Consider the following 21683-nt stretch of genomic DNA (forward strand, 5'->3'; position numbering starts at 1 on the left):
TGGCCCAGAGGTGGCCTGACACGGCCTTACACCACCCTGGTGTGTGCACACATGTGCAGACGGCAATCGGCCTCAAGTGGCAGGCGGGACTGTCAGGGGCCGGAACTCCTACCTGTCTGGGTGGGTGCTGTCTGGTGGGTGCTGCTGCCATCTGTGTGCACTTGGTTTGTGATTGCAGACGGGGCTTCACTGGCTGCCCCGTTGTGGCCTTTGGTGTTGGGCTTAGGTGAGCCCGGCTGTTCTGGCTCTGGAGTGGCCGGGGCTTCATGCTGGGGCGCATGGTGGAGTGTGTCTCAGGGCCATGGTGTCTCCATGCTCCACTCGCCACCCTCTGACTCTGGGCCTCTCCATCATGGAGTGGAGCCAACAGTGACTGGCCCCGTTCCCTCGGACCCTGACGGTCACACTGATGACACATCACTGTCAGGCAGCGTCTATCCTGGAACACCCTCTGGCTTTTGCTCAGCTCGGCTTAGGTGGAGCAGGAAATCTCTTCTCCCTAGCCTGTGCTTCTTCCAAAGGCCTCGGTGCTGCCCAGTGCTGCCCATGCCCAGCAGGCAGGGGTCAGCGTTCCTGCAGTGTGGGGCTCGGCCATGAAGTGTTCAGGGCGGCATTGGCTATGTGTCTGGCAGTCCCTTCCGGCTCTGGCTGCAGGAGTGTCTTTGAAGTCTTCCGTATAGGTCAACTTTGGCTGTGTATTGGAGGATAAAGGTGCAAGGGACTGACTATCCAGCCTGGGGGTCCTTGAAATGCTAGTGTCCATTAAGTAAGCAGTGTTTAACATGGTGACCATGGCCCCTTTGAGGACTGCCAAGCAGAACCTGTGAGGGAGGAGTGACCAAGGCTGGAGGCACCGCCTCTCTCTGCATTCCCACCTCTTCGACGTCTGGTGGGTGGGTGAGCCCTCAGGATGTCCAGCCTCCAGGCCTGCTCCAAAGCCATCTGGCCTCCAAAGAGGGGCACGATGACCTCAGGAGTCCCGGCAGCCCTAGGTTTGCAAGCCTCAGTGGTGGCTGTGGTGAAGGCCCCACCCACCCACAGGAGGGAGGCCAGGGACCCAGGTTCACCTGCCCACCACTCACGGGTGTCAGAGTTCCAGGAAAAGACTGCCTTTACCTTGGAGAACTAGAGCAGGGTTGGGAGGCTGACTCTCCATTTTTTTGTGTCAGTGCAGAGATGCAGCTTAAAAAGTGAATGGAGCTGCTGGCAGGATGGCCAGCTGCCATACCTAGAGCAATATCCTCCTTCACAGACTCCTGCAGTGCCCAGGACCTGCAGCGCACCTTTCCAGCCCGAGTTACCACAGGGAGGGGGTGGCAGAGAGTTTCAGGTACCAAATCTACAGGGAAGATCAGAGGAGAAGGAGGTCGACAGGAAAGGGGAGAAGATATGGAACGAATGTAACAAAATCGTGTCATGTGCACGTGTAACTATTCCACAGGGAATTTCACCTCTGTGGACATGCAGAAAGCGCCAATCAAAGAGAAATAAACAAGTGGGAGGAAGATCAGTAGAGCGGAGGAGAGAGACAGCGGAGGGCGGAGGGGAGGGAAAGCTGATGGGGATTGAAATCAAATTCCACACACTCATGATCTTATCCAAACGAACCTGACTGCTGTGTGTGACCATAACGCTGGAGTAAATAAGAAAGAAAGAGCTCCGATCCCCCAGAGGCATCTCAGTGCGGTGGCCACTAGGTCTTGCTCCAGTCAGAAGCTGCGTTTCACGCCCACTTCCACAGAGGGGACAAATCTGCCAGCAGGAGCTGCCGTCAGACCTGCACCTGGCTCAGCTGCAGAGACCCACTCCTGCCTGAGGGTGGACTGCAAGCACCAGCTCAGCCTGGGGAAGCCTCCCAGGAGGCCAGGAAGAGTGCGGTCCTTTCCTCTCCCAAGCCTGAGGCTGAAATGAGGCAGCCAGCCAGTGTGACCACGGCTTCCCAGTAGGAGCCCTGGGTAGGGACAGCCACAAGCAGCAGCAGAGGAGGCTCTGCAGGGACAGAGAGGAAGCTGCAATTATTCAAATAGACACAGGAAAATCTTTTGGTATGTCGTGAGGATCAATCACAAGTTCACAAAATGCACACAGCAAATTTGGAATCCAGCTAAGTTCTCTAACCTGGCAAAGGGCGTCTATCAAAGTCCTGCAGCCGATGAGATACTTTGCTGGGAGACGGTCAGGGCATTTCTCTGCATGCCAAAAGCAGGGAAAGGTGTTCTGTTTACCCATCACAAAATAGCAGGATAATTTAAAAGATGAAGATCAGAAAGGAAAAATAAAACTCATTTACAAATGATATTATCTATGTAGAATATGGAAACAAACTATTAGAACTGGTAAGAGATGTTAGCAAGCTGCTAGTTTAAGGTCAATATGAAAAAGCAATAGTGCCAGGCACCGTGGTGCACACTTATAATCCCAGCACCCTGGAGGCTGAGGCAGGAGGATCATGAGTTCAAAGTCAGCCTCAGCAACTTAGCCAGGCCCTAAGCAACTCAGCGAGAACCTGTCTCTAAATAAAATACAAAAAAGGCCTGGGGATGTGGCTCAGAGGGTAAGCACCCCTGAGTTCAATCTCCAGTACCAAAAAAAGACAAAAAGACTTACTGCCAAAGAGCTGTCATTTTTCTTCCAATTAATCTATAAATTTGGTATAATCCTATTCAAAATCCAAACAGGATTTCATTGAATTTGACAAATTGGCATAGAAAAGTTAAATTCAAAGAATAACAAGGTAGAGGAGGAGAGCCCAGGCGTTGCTTGGTGCAGAGAAGAAAGCGTGAGTCCCAGGAAGGGACTGGAGCGGACAGCCCAGCTGGCACCGTGTCGGGGGCGGAAACGGCTCCACCATGAGGGCAATGTGTGCAAAGACCTGATGCAGACTAAAACCATCAAACCTTCAGAAGCAGCCCTAGGAGGATGTGCCCACACACCAGGGAACGTTTCCTGAGCAAAAAAAGTCAACATAAGCACAGGATGGATAACACAGCTGACGTTTCTGTAACACAGATCCAACACAAAAATTGAAAAAGGCCAGCAAGACTTCCCCAACAAAGGATTCGTACTCAGAATGTGGGAGAGCAAGCACGAGAATCAGATCAAGAGACCCAGGCAGAGGGCCAGAGTGTCACGCAGAGACCTGGGCAGCCAGTAAGTAGTGGAGGAGACCACTCCCACCCAGCCAGGAGCAGCCACCAACCCGGCAGGGCATACCTTTCTGCCTGGCAGCCTGGCCACCGTGGAGCTTGGTGAGGGTCGGGCACAGGCCATAGGTCACTGCGTGGTGATCCACTGGTGATATTCAACAGTCAAAGACACCTGTTCCTGCTCCCCAGGAACCTGCTCCAAAGACACCTGAGCTCGTGGCCGTGAGATGTGCTAGCTGTTCCCTGTGGTGCCGTTAACACAAATGAGAAGATGGGCGCTCCCTGCCCTCTGTGAGCAGGGCAGGAGGTGGGCATGCTCTCGTGGCCAGTCCATTCACGTGGCTGCTGTGAAACAGGCCAGGCTCTATAGGCGCCAGTGTGCATGGACATCCCGGGCAGCATGTTGGGCAGAAGAAAATCCCGAGAGGCTGTGTGAGCTCAGATGGCATTCGTCATTTCTCAGAACACAAGCAATAGTAAGATGGCTATCGATACGCGTGGTGAAGCGCAGGTGCCAAGCCGTGCATGGGAATGATAGAAGCAGGTCTGAGTTGGAAGCTGTGGCCGTGGGCGGCGGCTGTGACCTGCACAGTGTGTGGGAGTCACCCCAGGGGACTGGCAGGATCCAGGGAGGAGGTGGTGACATGCACTGAAATAGAACCAGAGTGGACTCGGGCAGGGCAGCATTTGGGCCTGAGAGGCCCCTGAGAAATCATGCTATGAACCTGGTCAGCAGGAGGACCTGTGGATCTGGCCTTCAGAGTGGTGGGGTGGCAAAACTGGATTGGGGATCATCACAGAACTGCCAAGTTCCCTGGAGAAAGCAGAACAGTGGCCTCCAGGAGGGCAGTGAGGCTGGGTGAGGCTGGAGAGGGGAGCCCGGGGCCTCAAGACTCCTGGGGTTATGGTTTCCCCGGGCGCTGTGGAACAATGCAGCCTATTCCTCAGGATGCGTCCACGCTGTCCTGAAGCCCTGGGCTGCCCCTCGTGTGCTCTGCCCTGCATGCTGAGCCGTAACTCAGAGCTGGAGGAATTGGGGTCCAGGTGGGCAGTGGGTCTCGGGGGATGACGTGCTCAGAGAGATGTCGCCTTCTTATTAATTTAGTCCTTTTTTCTAGATTCTCTGCGTTGAGCATATTTCACTTCTATAATCAGGAAACATGCTTTGAATTAAAGAGCTGCTCCTGAGGCTTAAAAACTAGCATGGACTTCAGTCCCCCACCCTCTCCTCTCCCAGTTACCTGGGAGCTTCGGGAGGGACACTCACTGTCCACCTGAGCCCTGTGTGGAAACAGTCGGCAAGGAACACAGTCATCACAGTGATTGAAAGTATGTACCTAAGTTTGTGCACGTGAAGGATTTTGTTTGAAAATAAAAATAGAATTTTTTTGTGATTTTTAAAAATAACCACATATCCATTGTCTTAAAGAACATGCAGTTCAGAAAGATATGAAGCAAAAGTGCAACCCCCTGAGACCCCACCCCTGGAGCGTGACCGTGGGTGTTCTGGTATGGACACTTGCAGGATGTTCATTTTTCTCTGAACACAGTGTGCACACATGCATGCACGCACGCACGCAAACCCTGTTTTATATTTTATACTTTGCAGTACTGGGGATTGAGCCCAGGGCCTGGCACATGCCAGGAAAGCGTGGTGCCAACACACACCTGTTCTAAAGACAGATGGTGATTGCTCTGAGCATGTCCTCTCTAGCCAGCTTCAAGGAGTGTGGCCGTCAGTGTCCCCCTCCTCCTGAGTGAGTGTCCCAGGGGCCTCGCAGCGGCTGCCTTCCCATCCGTGTGACATCTCTCTCTGTGGCTGGACGTGGGAGGCCTCCAGCTTCCAGTGTTGCACTGTGAGCTGCATCACCTCATCATCCTGACCTGAGTTACATTTGAAGTTCTTAAACAGTGCCTGGCACAGGGTAGATGCTACAAAGTATTTGTCAAATAAAAGTAAAATGTGTGCACACCCACAGCATCGCCCCACCTCCTGCTCTGCTCTGCCACAGGAGGGGTCCTCTGGGTGGGGCACGGGCCCCAGATCCTGCAGTGCAGAAGCTTTGGCTTCAGGGGCCAGACTGGGGTGCCTCCGTGCAGGGGGCTGCTGGGGATCTTGAGCCGGGGCCACCCCATCTGGACTTCCGCACCTGTCAGCTGTGGGTTTGTGGGCAGAGTCCCAGCCTTGGTCTCCTCACCTGCTAAATACACAGTGAAGAAGCCCAGTGGCCAGCCAGGACTTGCAGGGAGCTTGGGACGGTGTCAGCTGCAGGTGTCTTGTGTGGTCCTGGCCTCTCGTCAGAGGTGTGGCGGTTTTCATCCGAGCGACCTGGTCGTTGGTCTGCTTGACGAGCGTTCACAGACACCAGCCAGGAACTAAACTGCCCCCCCCATGCTCCTCCCTCCCCACCTTCTCTGGGTCCTGTTGGAGTGGTGCCTGCTGGGTCTGTTTGGACCTGACTGGAAGAGGTGGTGGGAGGAAGGAAGGGGTGCAATGTGGGGGGCAGAGCTGGTGGGAGCAGAGCGGGCACATGGGCCTCCTGGCCAGCTCTGCATGCTGGGCAGGGAGGGTTCCCCCCCACCCTGGCTCTAGGCTCCGGCTGGGCCTCAGCGGTCACCCTGGTGGTTAGAATATGGGCTGTCTTTTTTTTTTTTTTTTTTTTTTTTTTTTTTTTATTATAAAATTGTAAACAAATGGGATACATGTTGTTTCTCTGTCTGTACATGGCGTAAAGGCATACCATTTGTGTAATCATTGGGCTGTCTTGACTGCCTCGACCCATCAAGCGAGGTGGGCCCAACACGCCTGCTGCTTGGACCTCTGTGGACGGCTCCTTCTGCAGAGCTGCCCCCTGGCAGCTGAGCTGCTTTCCAGTGAATGGCAGGCTGTGCCCCAGCAGCACTGGCCTTGCTTCTGTGGTCCTTTTCTACATTTTCTTTCTTCGTCATTCAGTGGATGCGAATCCTCCCTCCTCAATGTTTGAGATCGAAAGCACCCTTCTTGGTGGACGGCATTTTTGCCATTGCCCTGAGAGTGACGTAGAACCCTGACAGGGCTCTCTAGCTCAGAGGCAGAGAGGGCCAGATGCTGTGCTGAGCGCCAGACAGCAGCGGGCAGCCCGGCCGCAGGACCCTGCGGCCATCGCCTCTGTCCTGACTTCCCTCTTCGTGGAGGATGTGTGCAGGGTGAGAAGGGGGTCAGGGTCCCAGTGGCCACGGCCGGTTCCTCCAGGCTGCGGTCCTCTGTGCACCCTGGACCCAGAGCAGCCCTGGCTGCTGCTGAGGATGCTGTGAGTTTGTGGAGAGCTCCTGCCTCCTGGCTGCGGGCTGTTTGGAGACGGCTGGGGAAATGGTCCCTCCCCCTGGATGTAGTCACGGCGCGTGGTAAATTCCATCTGAAAAATAAAAGCTGAGTGCTTTGCTGAGTCACAGAAGCCTCGGAGCTGATTTGCACACGCCGGGCTGACTCTGGACAGGCTGAGAAAGACTCACACAGTCAAGATGAGAAATGGATGAGAGGAGCAGAAACCGCGAGGGGTGGAGAGCGTGAGTGTCTGCTTTGAGTGCTGCTGGGGTTCTGTTTCTTTCAGTTTGGCTGAGGTCTTGCTGCACAGGTTCATTCTCTTGTTTTCCCCTTGTATTTAGTATGCACACGTAGGTGCCAGAAAGTTAGCAGTGTGGAGGTGCGCCGTCCTGAGGCTGCTCTGCCTTAGCTTTTACATTCCCGCCTGTGGATGCGTTTGGGGAGGGCTGGCCTGCTTCTTGGAGGGCGCATCCCCTTCAACATGGCTGCTTATCACATATGCAAAGCCAGAGCTGCCAGTGGTGGTGGAGGGGCACCTGGCTGGTGACTTTGCCCAGCTCCGGTGATGGCGGAATCCCACAGATGCAGCAGCTGAGGGCTCTGGCACAGCCTGGCACCTCCGCTGGCTCACTGCTCCCGTCCGAGGTGACGGCATGGACTTGCTCTCTCTCTTTTTCCAGAACAGGCGTAGTTCATGGCTGAGGTCCTCACCCACTGCCCGCCCTTCGATTGTGTGGGTCTTCTCTTTAAAACTTAAGAAGCAGGATTTGCCCATTGACGTCACTTCTTAGCAAGAAACTCGGTGCTTTGGGGAAACAACTGCTCATTATTGGTGCTCTCACTTTGGGAGAAGTCATCTTTATTAGTGTGTCTGAGTTTTCCAGTTGTATGAAGAAAATCCACTGTGCCTGGGGCTGGCAGGCTGTGGAGGACAGAGCCCACAGGTGCTCTGACAATAGCGGGTTCTTCTCCTGGTACTTGGGGAGAGTGGCTGTGGACACCCGCGGCGGGCTGCCATTTTGCCTGTGGTTCATAAAGTGAGAGAGATGGTCACAAAACAAGTAGACTTTTCCCGTCCAAAACAGGAGTAGAGCTGAAGGTTTGTGACTGTGCTCAGTAGACAGGAGCCTTTGCACAGAGGACAGCAAAAGACTGCCTTGTTCCTGGGAGCGCTTTGGAACAGGAGGGCCCTGCTTTAACCACAGCATTACACCCCCTGCCTAGGCATGAGGCTCTCCAGGGAGTTCATAAAGTGCACGCTTCTTACAACTGAGGATGTGGTTGAGGGGCGTGTGGGCAGACTTTCTCCCGATTGTCCTGACTTGAGGACAGGCTGATTAGATCCGAGGAGGCAGGCCAGCTCCCACTACTGTCCAGGCAGTCCTTATCCCACAGTAAGGTCCTCTCCTATCAAGCAGCCAGCGGTGTCCCATACACAGGAGCTGCAGGAGGAGGCAAGTTATTCTTCAGCTCCCCTATTGTGGAACTGGAGCTCTAAGGTAAGTGTGAGTGTCCTGTGGAAATTCTTAGAGGACTGAACTTGACCTTGGGCTCCTGGGAGCTGGGGATCCCAGGACAGGTGCCACATCTTCAATTTGTCCTTGCCTCCTGGGTTTCCAGACACGCAAGCTGATGAGGTGTGGGTGGGGCCTTAGTTTCCCAGCCAGTCCCTGAAACAGTCCTACTGAGTGCAGGGACTGAAAACCCCAGGACTCCAGCCACAGAGAATAGGTCCGCCTGAAGAAGCCCTGGGTTCCACATGGCCTCTTGGCAGGCACTTCCCTCAAAGCATGTCCCCCACGTCAAGCTCTGAGCCGGTGAGCTGTGCTTCAGACACAGACCAGACAGCCTCAGAACAGAGCTGCCCGCCCTGCCTTGCAGGGGGCACGCCACAGGCCGACTGTGTCTGCTCAGCTCTGGTGTCCCTCTGAATGGCCTGCCACGCCCTGTGGTAGCTCAAGAAATGCTCCAGAAACTTCCTGTTCGTCACCTTCCGGGGGCTCAGGGCAGGAGCATCATAGCAATCACATGGGCAGCACAGAGGACTGGCCACGAGGTACGCCTGGCCTCACAAGAAGGCTAGAGTCCAAGTCCAGGGAAAGGAACACTGTGCCCAGATGTGGGTCCAGCCTAGGAGGAAGGACTTCACTCAGGAGGTCTGGGTGTTCACCATGCTCTGCAGATGGAGGCAGCCTCCGTGCTTGGCATGTGGCTGATGTGGAGCTGGGGGCCTCAGGGTGGCTGGGAGGTTTAACCTGGTTGAGGCAGGACCCTACCCTGCATGGCGTTTTCCATGGTGGTGAGATTAAAATCCCCTTCGAGCCGCTGTGGTCCCTAGACATTGCCTTGCCCAGTGGTTGGTTGATCCGGGGTCTCTTTGACTTTGAAGAAGGCCGGTCTTCCCGCCTGCAGAGAGCTCTGTGTGGACACTCATTCGAGTGAAGCACCTGCGCGGTGGTGAGGGGCCCCGACCTCTGCTGTGTGCACCGTCTCTGTCCGCACCGTGCTCTGCTTCCTGTCAGGCTGAGATGCGGTGTTACCTGATGATGGGGAGGGTGCTCAGGACACGGCGGACCTGGGACTTCATCTCACCTACATGAGGAGTCCAGAGCACCCCAGTGGACTCTTGAGCTTTATGGCCACAGCCTCACTGGGAAGAACCGAGCCTCGGACTAGCCCCAGAGCCCAGGGATGTGCTCAGTGGCTCCTGTGTCCACTCCAGATGGGGTCTCTGGCTGCGGGGTCTCTGGTCTACTGCCTGCTGTGTCAGCTGGCACGTCAGCCTCAGTGTGTGGCCTCTGTGGGTCGCAGCACGGCTCTGGTGTCAGAAGGGGAGGGCATGACAATAAGGCAGAGACTCCCAGCTTCCGCCGAGACGCCCTCCGCCCGGGCCGCAGACGCCCAGCCTGACTCCAGCCTCTCAGCCGCCGGGGGCTTCTCTGGGCACTGGTGGGGCTGGTGGACTTTAGGATTCTAAAACGTCCTCAGATCTGTTTCCCTTCTAAAATAATTTTGGTATTTTTCCTTCCATGCAACAAATCTATTCACTCTATTGAAATTAAAAAAAAAAAAAAAAAAAAAAAAAAAAACTAGGAAAGAAAAAATGTTTTTCCCTAGGTTTTAAAATGTAGAAAAGAAAAAAGATAAAAAATACATTCTTTCAATGTCCATATATAAATTGTTATAATTTTAGAATGATTCCTGTTCACTCCTTCTGGGCTGTTTGATTGTTGGACCATTCTGGCAGCTGGTTCTGTGAGTACGAGATGCTCACCCCCCTTTCAGAACACACTCTTATGAAGAATCACTTTAGGCTGACCTGATATTTCATTGCTCAGAAACTTGCCTAATTCACAAGTCTTTAGGTTATTTTCCATTTTTACTATTATAACAATATCTCATTGACTCTCTGAGCACAAAGTTTTCTTTGCGTCTTGAGTTTTCTGTCTGGGACAGAGTCCTTGGCATGAGATTCTAGGTTACCAGTTAGGAGCTGCCTGAAGACCTGATGGGCAGCGTCTGCCTGGTTCCCCAAAGACCACACTGTGGCCTTTCTCCACCGTGACACCAAGACAGCACTTCTAGGGTGTCAGTCATGGCCTTCAGATCTTTTTTTGGTGGGGTTGGGGGTGGTACTGAGGATTTAACCTAGGGCATGTGGCTGATGTTTAGCCACTGAGTTATCACCCAACCCTTTTTGTTTTTTATTTAGGGACAGTGTTTCACTAAGTAGCTTAAGGCCTTGCTGAACTGCTGAGGCTGGCTTGGAACTTGCAACTCTCCTGCCTCAGCCTCCTTCCTGAGCCGCTGGGACTACAGGTGTGTGCCACAGTGCCTGACTTGACTTCCTTTTCTGACTTAGACACAATTACAAAACCATCACGGCGATCGGGAACACAGGCGTTGCCTCTAAAGTTTACTTCCTCCTCGGAGCCCTTTCTGCCTGCACCCCCCAGCCCACCACCCCCCGCAACAGGAGCCTCTGCAGTCGCTGTTTGGCTTCTGTATTCTAGAAGTGCCTAGAAACAGAAACGCACACACACGCGTTTTCCCCGCATCACAGTTAGTGCGTGTGGTTGATTCCCCTCTTCCTTTCCTTCCTCTTTGATGACTGGCATTTCCTCCTGTGCCCTAGTTGGTCAGCCATTCTCTGGTGGTGGCTCTGTGCGGCTAGCTTTTTGCCAGGAGAGGCACAGCTGCCATGAACTTGGGCACCCAAGTGCTCCCATGTCCCGTGGTGAACACCAAGGCTGGGTTCCTGGGCGGGTGTAGTTTTGTTTTTAGGAAACTGACCGAGTGTTCTCCGAAGCGGCTGCTGTGCTGTGCACACGGCCCTGCGGCGTGGGGGCGTTCCAGCTGTCCCCGCCAGCAGAGCTTGGTGTGCGCAGCTCTCTCCCCTCAGCCACGTCAGCGGCCCGCAGTGTGTTTAGTTCACGTGTCCCCAGGGATCGTGATCAGCTCCTCCCCATGCAGATCGGCACGCGGGCCTGCCCCTAGGGCCTGGCTTCTGCTGTCTGGGAGGTGGGCTGGGGAAGCCAGGGCATGTGCCCCCCAGGGCTGCTGACCTGCCGGCCGCACCTCGGGCTCTTCCGCTCTGCTGGTCCCTGTGAGCGCCTGGTGCCCTGTGAGCGCCTGGTCTGACTGCACCCTGCACGTCGGCCAGGCTTGGCCCTGGGGAACTTGCTAGAAGCTTGGCCCAGTCCTCCTCCTCACTCCAGGCGAGCGGTCTGCGTGACTGTCTCTCCGACAGGCTGTGGCCCCTCCGATGCGGCCCCCTTGGGTGTCCTCAGCTACCTATGGGCTCCAGGGGAGAAATGATTCTGTGGCTCGTGGCCTTTGTTTGTTTCCGCAATGAGAGTGATGCCGTCTTGTTCTCTCCCTCTTCATCAGAGGTTTTTCTCACGATTTTAAAAATCATTTTGATTTTTCCTTTCAGTGAATTTTGTTAACGGTGCATCTGTTGAGGTCTTACTGTTATGAAGCTTCACCACCTTCTAATGCGGTGCAGATCTTATTGACTGTTGTGTTGGCTGCTGACTGCACCGCACAGCTACGGTGAAGATTCCTGACTTTCCACGTGGGGGAATCCATAGATCTTCCCTCTCCTGGATTCCTTTTATCTTCTCTAAGCCTAGAGCCATCCTCTCCAGGGGTTTGTGAGTGCTCATTTTTACTTCTCTCAGGAGTTTTAATGCGTTGACTTTCTCACCCTTGATTCTGGTTAATCCACGTAGAATTCTATGGTGGGAAGGTGAGATTCCACAGCTCTGTTTTTCATGCACAGCCAGAAGCCAATCCTCTCAGTATTCATGAGTTCTTCCCTTGCCCGTGTGACATTCTTACCCGGAAGTGGGGCCTGTTTCAGGACCATCTGATCCTTTTCTCGCCATTCATGAGGGGATCTCCCCCAATTTAGTGATATTTCATTATTTAGACAGCAAAAATTATTTTTGTTAGAAATAAAATTTACCGTTTCCCTCCCAGGTCTGTATCAAACTGCTCCTCTCTGCCCCTCCCTTGAAATCTCCATGAGTTCACTTGTCTTCTGTCACTGCTGGAACTGTGTCTTGCTGGGCATCAGAGACTGACTGTGAACCTGGATAACCATGGCCAACTGGCCAACCTGAGTGGTCCACGGTGAACTGGGGTCTGCTCAGCAGGCCTGGCCAGGGTGTGTGCAGGGCTGGCGAGAGCCACGTCTGCATGGTCACCTGCCTGCTTCTGCTGCAGCTGGGACTTCACAGGAGCTCCCTGTGACCAGCTGCCTGGGGAGGAGGAAGTGCCCGGTCTAGAGGGGGCCCTGCGCAGCGCAGGCAGGTCAGCTGGTCACCCCAACAGGCTGGGGCGGGCGTGTGGCTGCAGGGCTGCTCCTCCAGGGCTGGGTCCTCCTGCTTCTAGGCTGTTGGCCGGTTCAGCCACTCTGGTCATCGTGCTGAACCCCAGGTGGCTCGTTCTCTGTGCATCTAAGATTGAGAGATGTCTGTTCAAACACACCTGCCAGCAGGTGCCGAAAGGAGACCTGAGCCAGAGGGTGGGCTCTGGGTGAGAGGAACAGAGTTGGGGTGCATGAGGTGAGTCTGCGCATGCTGTAGGTTTCTGACTATGGTCACAATTGGTTTTTCTCTCCTTCTCCTTCTCCTTTACATACTGGGGATGGAACCCAGGGGTGCTCTTCGTCTGAGCACATCCCTGGCTTTAGTGGTTTTTGTTTTCTTTTTGAGACAAGCTTGCCACGTTGCTCTGGGCCTCTCTAAGTTGCTGAGGCTGGCTTCGAATTTGCAAGCCTCCTGCCTTGGCCTCCGAGTGGATTACAGGTGAGTGCCACCGTGCCTGGCGATTGTGGTGACAGTTAAAACATAGATTTTACCACTGTCACCATGTGTAAGCTCATAGTTCAGTGGTGCTAGGTAGATCCTCATGCAACTGAGGGTCCAGAACTTTTTACCTGGTGCAAACCAGAACTGTCTTCATTAAACACCTCCCGGTCCCCGTGGCCCCTGGGAGACACCCTTCTGGTTTCTGATCTGGGTGGGGCTGCAGCAGGTACCTCACGTGCGTGGAGGCATTGGAGGGGGGAGAACCTGGGTACTGGGACCGAGGGCCATCATGTTGTGGCGAGTGGCATGGTTTCCTTCCCTCTGCAGTTGAGTGACATTCTGTCTCAGGGGTTTGCCATGTGCTCTTGTTCCCTTCATCTGCCCTGGACACTGGGTGGCCTCGACCCTGGGCATCATGAGTGGTGCTGCTTCAGCGTGGGTGCACAAACTGCCCATCCTGCCTTTGCTCCTTGGGTTTGTGCCCTGGAGGGAGCTGCTGGCCTCTCCCTCTGGGAGGACGCTCTGCACTGCTCTCACAGCAGCTGCCCGTCCTGCACACCCATCCTCGGAGCAGAGGGCTCCGGTTCCTGGGCCCCTGGCTAACGCTTGCTGTTCTGTCATTCTGACCGTAGCACCTGAGGGGCGTGAGGAGGCTGCTCACGCAGGTTAGTTCGCTTTATTCTGATGATTAGTGTCGAGCCACTTTTCATGAGTTTTGGGGCCACTTCTGGGTGGTCTTTGGAGAAATGTCTGTTCGAACCCTTTGCCCATTTTAAAAATCAAGTTGCTTTCTTGTTGGGCTTGGGGACTCCTTGCGTCTGACTCTCACACGCCTCCCTTCTGCAGGTGCTTCCCACCCTTTCATGGTGCGTTGGGTATATGCAAGTTTTAATCTTGCTGTAGTCTGATCTGTTTTTCCTTTTGTGCCTCTGTTTTGGCACCTAAGAGGTCATTGCCAAATCTAAAACGTCGTGAAGATTTGCCTCTTCTGAGGGTTTTGTAGTTGTGGCTTCTGTTCGGGACCTCCATCCATTTTCAGGTGGCCTTTGCGTGGGATGGGGCCAGGGTCAGACCTCATTCCTTTGCGTGTGCTGCCTGGTTCTCCAGCACCATCGGTTGGAAACTATCTTTTCCCATTGAGTGCTGTTGGCACCCTTGTTAAAATCTTTCTTATTTGCATATAAGCTCATTATCATGAACCCCTGTGGGGGGCGTTGTCCCTGGTCTCCTGTTCTACCCCAATTCCTGTGCATCTGCCTTATGTCAGCCCCACACAGTGCTGATTCCTGTAGCTTTGGAACAGGTTTTGAAGCCCCGGTTCCTGCTCTGGGTGACCTGAAGGCCATTCTGAACGGTCCCTAGCACGTTTTCAGAATTCCTTTGTTAGGTGAGGGAACTTGACCAGGCTGGGGCTTCATTATCCACACACCTCAGGGAGCTTCCCTGGGGTTCCCTGGGCTCCCCAACTCAGCCCTGGCCCTCTTCCCTAAAGTAATGCAGCTTTGTTCCTAAGAAATCTTATATTTTAAAAAGCACTCTAAAATAAATTTTAGAAAGCGAAAGCTTTATGTTGATAATGACAATGTTGATCTTCTACAAAACCTCACTAATTAAAGCACCTAGTAACTCTGAGTGTACTTTTTCATTGAGAGTTAAGTGAGGTGTTCCAGTTCATCAAGATAGACAAACTCAAACTTTATTTCTGTGCACTACATTTTGTGACGGTAAGCCCCTGTCAACAAAAGGAAGCTCCAGAACTTTCAAGGTAAAGCCCTGGTCACTTCCCACCTGCAAGAAGCAGCTCACCCCAACTGCTGGCCACGTCTCCTCAGCAGAGTCTTCCTGGGCTGTGCAGAACATGACTTGCGTCCTGTTTCAAAAAGCAGAGAGGCAGGAAGCGACTTCTCAGGACCAGCAGCAGTCCACACGGGCCAGCAACCATCCCTCCTCCACCAGGCCCACATGTTGAATCCCACCCTGGAGAAAGCATGTCACCCGCTGGGTGTTCCGGATGCTACCCCAAGCAGAACAGGCTCCTTTTTCCTAGATGTGTCCAAGTGAACCTGGAGATTCGGACAGGGCCACCATCAGGCTGCCTGTGCCCACGGGAACCCAGCCCTGCGCCTGGTGTCCGCAGGCCCTTTCATTTCCAAGCACTGGCAGTACCCTGCCCACCCCGCCAGACGTCATAAACTAACATAGCTCTTAGAAGGGTCTGAAGTCTTTTCTTACCATCTCTGACAGGATGCTCAGAACCAACCATTTCAGCATTTTGATCTAAATTAATTTAGGAAATACTAATTCTGAGGTTTTCCAAGAAAGAAGGCCTTCCTGAGTCTGCCTTCTGGTGGTGATAGAGGGACAGATGACACAACGGGACAGCAGAGCCGCTGTCCTGGGCTACTAGCCCTCCGGTGCAGAGCTCTGATGCTCTGGACAGGAGGTTTGGAGCCGAGCCGGCTGCAGCCTGGCTCTGGCTGCCCACTGGCTGCTGCAGTCCACCTGGGGTACCACCCTGACTGGGCTCTGGTGCTGCAGGAAGTTACAGCGCAGAAGGGAGCAGAGGGTCATGCAGAGGCAGAGTCCCGAAGCCTGCGTGAGGACTCGCTAGGGCCTGTCCTCGGAGCCCCACAAGGCCACAGAGGCTGCTGGCCACTATCCCCTCAGGGAGCCTGCAGGCCTGGCCCCACAGTGGAGGGACCTCTGGGCCCCATCCCTCCTTGCCTTTAGTGCTCACCCCGTGTCCTGTGGTCCTGCTGCCTCTCCTGTGAAGCTCCTGTCCAGGTCTTCAGCTGCCCTCCTCCTGGCCTGGCCTGCTTTCCTGGTTGGCTCATAGGTTCTCACAAGCCCTGGACGGGAGCTCTCTGTGGGACATCTGTGTTGCAGATGGCTCCTCTGACCATGACGTCCCTCCACATCCTCAGGGGGCGGTGCTGGCAGAACCTCCTCTCAGAACTTGCCTCCAGAGCACCCCTTCCAGAGCCTCCTGTGCTGCTTGGGAAAGCCGGCCGTTTCCCAGCTGTGTCCGCCTGCCTTTCTTGTGGTTTTACCTTTCACGTTTTTATCTGAAATTCGTCGGAAAATGACTTTTGTCTGGCATTTCTCCTTGTGGGCATGGAGTTGGCTCAGTGCCATCTGGTAACAAGACCCTCTCGGGCCCGTGGACGCAGTGTTGCTTTATCGCCTTGGTTCAATGACCGTGTGTGCGTCAGGCCCTATGTGCTAACCCGTCCATGTGACCACTGTCTGCCCTTGTCCCACACGCCTGAGGGACCTCATGCCTCGGTTCCGTCCTCATTGCTGTGCCTGTGAGTCCTCTGCCCTTCCTGCCGCACACACACTGTGGGGTGGGCTGTTGGGCTCAGCAAGCCTTCCCGTCTGGGTTCCTGGCTCTGCAGCTGTCTGTAACCTTCGGAGGAGGCTCACGCAACAATGGGACCCTTTGCCAAAGCCTAGGCCACAGGGCAGAGAGCTGCACGTCTCCGGCAGACGCAGAGCCAGCTGGACCGAGCCCTGTGCAGGATGACACGGCTTGTTCAATGGTCAGATACAGGTCCCTTTGAGATGCACAGATCCTCACCCAGGCTTGAGCTGCGCTTTCAGAAGAGGTAGAACAGCTGCAGTTAGAGATGGAGCAAGAAGACAGCCCCCCCACCTGCCCTCCTTCCTGTCTTGCCTCTCTGTCCCTCCAGCTCTCGCCTCCTGGTCCAGGTGGTCTGTTTTGTGTGCATCTCAGGCAGGGGCGTGGGCAGTGAGGCCCCTGGGTCTCGCCAGCTTCCATGGCCACGCCCCTGATTGGGCCTGCGCTGTTCTGGGTCGACATGGCCTGGCCTTGAGTCTGGGTCATGGGCTGGGGACCCAGATGTCCTGCGGGTCCTGAGCTGAGCGGGGGCCAGGTCGCAGGCACAGGTCAACACACACAGCAGCACACCCCACGCTTCCTACATTGACCCAACGTCCAGCTCTCTGTTCTGAGGCCATTCCCAGCACCACTGGAACACATTCGAATGCCCAGTGTTCCTTCACCACAGCTGCTCCCATTGGTCTGCCTCAGAGGAGACCGGTGGGCACTCACGTGACCCCAGCCTTCCTCCCTGCACTGAACCAGGGAACTTAGAGCTTCCCCAGCTCTGGGTGTCCTCTAGACCATGTGGTGGCTTGAAGGCCATGTCCAAGGCTGGGCATTAAGTATCCCGGAGGCCAGCAGAGCCCATGGGGAGCACGCTCCCCAGGCTGGCCTCTGGTTTGCTGTGTGATTAACCAGGGCAGAAGCATGTTTGTCAGCCGGGAGGCTCGGTCCCTCCTGCTGCAGCCCACCTAAAACAACTTACAGAGATCCAGGTTTCTACCAGAGCCATGGAAGCGAATCTTCATAATCTCTCAGAGACCCCGAAATGAAAGATCCGCAGACTGTGCTCAGCTTGATGCCCTCCCGCTGAAAGTCTGAAAAATGCAGTCCTGGTCTCAAACTGCTGGCAAACCACTAACCCTAACCTGGGGTCCCGTTTGGGAACAAGGTCCAGCTGACGGGGAGGGAAAGGCCTTCCTGCAGGTCCAGGCCCCTCCTGGACGAAGCCCGGGTCTTCCCAGACAGAGGAGCAGCAGGCTCTACCTTTCTCCACAGTGAAGCTCGGGGCAGCATGTTTGAGAGCCCACTTGCTAGGCCGAATCCCGCCAAGTGGACAGTGAGACTCGGGCCTGAGCCTGGCTGTCCCTGCTGCCAACGTGGGTCCCGCTGGGAAGCGCCCTCCTCAGCTGCCTCTCTGAGCAGTCCTGTGGTCCCTCCTCCCCTGCCCACCTGTGTGAAGGAGAGCTGAGCTGGTGGGGGCCCCTGGGCAGCAGTCCTGGGTTCAAGGCCTTCCGCACGGAGGCTCCGGCAGTGCCACTGTGGTTCTCGTGGGAAGGGACGGCTCTGGCCCTTCTGTGCCTGGTATGGTGAGGGGCCGGCTGCTCCAGCCTTGCCCCCACCCCAGCTCACAGCTCCTAGTGCACGTCCAGGCTTGCCTGGACAGACGGGCAGAGCCCAGCCACTGCCCTGCAGGGCCCACGGCGTCCTCCTTCCCAGACCACCTGGCTTCCACGCAGCCTCCCTCAGGCCTGCCCCACCCCTGTCGGCTCATCGGGGTCTCCTGCACGAGGACAGCTGCAGCCCAGTCCTCAGTCAGGGTTTGCCACGTGGACCCAGACTCCTGGCCAGAGCCGGCCAGGCTCCCCCGTGGCTGCAGTTCCGGACGGCGCAAGATGGGCTTCTGGAGGATTCGTGGGTTGAGACTCAGTGCTCCTGGGCCCCATTCTCAGAGGGGCCCATCACATCAGCACTGGGGCCCGTGGGGATCCAGGAAGCCCTGCCAAGGGCTGGGACCCTACCTTCATGAGCAGGTGGACACTGTCCCCCCACTGGCCTTGGTGCTGCCATCCAGTAGCCCTGGACACTCCTACTCTGCTCTTTGGGTCCCTGCAACATGATGGAGCTGGGAGATTGTGTGTCAGCAATGACCAGAGGGCCCTCTCTGGTCCCTGCGAAGCTCGCTCTCCTGTTGCGTGCTGATGTACCTGCCCGCCATCCCACCCGGGGCTTCTGTCTCTCTCAGGCCAAGGCAGAGAGGCTCCCTGGCAGGCGAGGCCAGTGACTGCCAGGGCAGCAGTGAGGTGCGAGCCTCCTGGAGGGGACACCAGCAGAGCAGAGCAGAGCACAGATGTCTCCGGACCCCGTGAGCTTTTGACGACAGGAGCCGGGGCTTTTCTGCATGAGGACAGTCCTTTCACATTCTGTACCTTCCCCTTCAAAAATGGGAATCCGCCACTGGTCGTGCTGTGACCCCTCTAAACATTGCCTATTAAACACTACAAAACTGTGGGTGTGGGGGGCCCAGGTGCCGATCAGAGCGCATTAGCAACCAGGACCCTTTAAAGGGGGTTCTTCTTAAGAGCTGCTGCTTCTGCTTCAAAAAGCACAGCCTCACGGAAGGGGCCTCTCGCTGACCAGTGCTTGCCTTCCCTGGGCTGTCTCGTGCCTGATGACAACCAGCTGTGGCAAGTTTCTGCAGCTGTGGGTGAGCCCTCGGCAGAGCAGGGTGACAGCAGCCAGGAGGAGGCCGGCTGGGCCAGGGCTCGGCCCAGGAAGTGGGCACTGCCCCAGCGCCCCTCAGGTCTCAGGGAGGCTGTCTTCCGAGACCTGAGAGAGAGCTGGAAGATGTGGCCAGCTGGACGGAACAGAAGGGGATGCTGGGTGGAGGGGAAGTTTACCAACACAGCTGCCAGTGGTGGCCATAGATGGCCAGATGTGACCCTGCCCCTCTCCTCCCTGGAGAGTCAGCATTCGGGGACCGTGAGGGGGAGAGGGCGGGTTGGCCCACAATCAGGCTTCAGCAGAGCTACTGGGGCAGGTCTGTGTGCTGGGCCCCAAGAGTCACAGACAGTGGTGTAAGGGCCGGGTGCCGCTCAGGGCAGAGCATTTGCCTGGCACCCGTGAGGCCCTGGGTTCGAAGCCTAGTGCCACAAGGTAAATACAAATAAGTACGCTTTAAAAGAAATTAGACTCTAGGGCTCCCTCGTGAGGGCAGCTCCTTATGCCCAGCGAGGCATCCGGCACCTCTCTCTGCTCTGCTCTGCAGTGTCCAGGGTGGGCAGCTCCTCTCCTGCCAGCCTGCCCCGCCCAGAGCCCACTCTTCCCTCCTCCACCCTTACCGGGAGAGCCCTGACCTCTGCACTGTGACCCTCCCGCGCCCTCTGCTTCCTCCTTCCATCCCGCAGTCCCTCAGGCCATGCCCTGCGGCCTCCAGCCCCAGGGGTCCTGTCCTTCAGTGTCTCCAAGTCCCTGTCCTGCACAGTGACCTCCCAGCCCTGCTGGCTGCCTGCTCCACGGCCACCTAGCCCTTCAGGAGCCGTAAGCCGCCTGTGCTGGTCCTGAGCCCTGCTGGACTCCCTGCTCCCCATTCTTCTGGGGAAGACCAGGCCTTGGCGCCTCAACAGAAAGCAACAGAACAGCCTTGGCGAGGCGACCCCCTGCGGTGTCTGCTTCTGAGCAGGTCCCCCCTCTTGGAAGGACACGGTCACCCTGGTGAGGGCCTCTCTGTCCAGGTGACATGGCCCAGCAGCGAAGCCTCAGCCGTGTCTGGAATCCTCGAGTCGTCATTTCTAATTTGTAGAGTGACGGGCACTGAATGTTCTTGTCCTTCCCCCAGATTGGCGTCTCCAAGGCTGCAGTGTGCACTCCCTCCCCGGGGAAAGTCCATGTTTTTTAAAAATTTAAAGCTGTGGTGAAAAACACATCACGTGAAGTTCACCCTCCAACGCACTGGAGTGCCTGGAGGTGTGGCTGCTTTCACGTCTGGGTGCACCGACTCCAGACCTCTCACCCCAACCTGGCTCTGACCCCGCCCGGCTCCTTGCTCCTCCTCCCTGCCCTGCCCTGCCCTGCCGCTCTGCCTGCTGTGTGGCTGCAGACGCCCATGAGAGTGGACCGCTCTGGGCCGTCCTCTCGTGACTGGCTCTCCTCACTGGGCGTCTTGTGCTCGGGGCACGTCCCTGCTGTCACGTGACGACGGTGCCTTCCTCCTAAAGGCAGGCTTCCATCCCACCAGTGGCCGACTTTCTCCACTCACCACCGGTGGCCGCGTGGCTGCCTCCCCCTTGGCTGTGTGGGTGACGCTGTTCTGAACACGGCACGCACGTCCCCTGCAGGACCCTACTCTCCATATTCTCGGATGAGAACCGAGCAAAGTTCCGGGGTCTGGGAGGAGGCTGCAGCCAGGGCCTTCCTCGTGCCAGCCTGGCTTCAGCCCCCGTTGCTGTACCGAGCCTCACACCACATGCCAAGTTCTGGGTCGGAACCTGGGTGTGCAGTCTCTTCTGCTAAAGCAGCAGAACCAACGTACTGAGCGCTCATTATGTGCTAGGTACGGAGTCCCTGCTCAGGACATGCACGGGAGGGAGGAGCAGATGCCCTGTGGTCTGGGCTGGCTCCCCAGCAGGCCCAGCCTGCGTGCCCCTGCCCTGGCACCTGAGCCCCCGAGCTCCAGGCCGAGGCTCCGCGTGGGCATCTGGCTACACTCAGGAGGCTCACTCAGGTGTGCTTTCCCTCCAGGTGAGGAGACAATGTAGTGCAGCAGCCTCCGAGGAGACACCTGCGGGAGCGTGGCGTGGACACCCAGTCCAGACGGAGCACCTGCCCCTGGGTGTCCCTCTGGCTATCCAGCCTCACCATGTCAAAGAAGGGCGCAGGCAGCCGGGCCAAGGGGGACAAGGCAGAGGCGCTGGCTGCGCTGCAGGCCGCCAATGAGGAGCTTCGAGCCAAGCTCACCGACATCCAGATCGAGCTGCAGCAGGAGAAGAGCAAGGTGGGTCCCTCCCCTGCCGGGCCTCCCACCTGCCCGAGCCCTGAGGGGTCCAGGGGGGTCTCTGCAGGGGTGCCCACCCCCAGTCCCACAGGCCCCCAAAGGTTCCCAAGGCGACTCAGGACAGAGCTCTGGGGAGGGGAGTGGCAAGTGGCAGGAGGGTCCTGTGAGCAGAGGCTCCATGAAGATGTCCCCAAACCCGGGCGTGTGGAGCACCCAGCTGGTGGGCCGGCCCTGCCACACGGGATCAGGGCTTGGGAAGAGCACGACCCTGGAGGAGACATTGACTTTGCACCCACCATCCACAGTGGACGTGAGCCCCCAGAACGGGCTGCTGTGGCGCCTGTGTGGTTGGAGACGTGGGGACCTGGCTCAGAGCGTCTGGTGGGGAGGAACAGCATTGTGACCACACTTGGAGGCACAGGGACAGCTCAGCAGGGGTGTGCAGCTCGGCAGACCCCGTGGGGACAGCCTGTGGCACTGGCCATCCAGGTCCTCAGATCCTGTAGGAAGGGCTAGAGAGAGACTGAGCTTGTGCTAGAGGCTGGGGTGGGCCTCTAGGGGAGACCGTGAGGGGCTT

At 56.4% G+C, this 21683-nt stretch overlaps 1 protein-coding gene across 19 annotated transcripts in view; it reads left to right on the top strand.

Annotated features, from left to right (window-relative positions):
* The window catches only part of Jakmip3 (Janus kinase and microtubule interacting protein 3), a 104868-nt gene that overhangs the window by 12060 nt on the left and 71125 nt on the right, over window positions 1-21683 (top strand). For 15 of the 19 annotated variants that reach the window (XM_047553523.1, XM_047553529.1, XM_047553528.1 and 12 more), the window contains exons 1-2: window positions 6564-6692; window positions 20854-21106. The exons of 1 other annotated variant lie outside the window; for it this stretch is intronic. In XM_047553523.1, the coding sequence (XP_047409479.1) occupies window positions 20972-21106 (135 nt within the window). In that variant the 5' untranslated portion in view covers window positions 6564-6692; window positions 20854-20971. Of the gene's footprint in view, window positions 1-6563; window positions 6693-7901; window positions 7950-20853; window positions 21107-21683 lie in introns of those variants that run through there. 3 more of the 19 variants (XM_047553525.1, XM_047553524.1, XM_047553527.1) reach the window with 2 other exon arrangements.

The sequence above is a fragment of the Sciurus carolinensis genome, chromosome 5 (assembly GCF_902686445.1).
Source record: "Sciurus carolinensis chromosome 5, mSciCar1.2, whole genome shotgun sequence".
NCBI classification, from domain to species: Eukaryota; Metazoa; Chordata; class Mammalia; order Rodentia; family Sciuridae; genus Sciurus; species Sciurus carolinensis.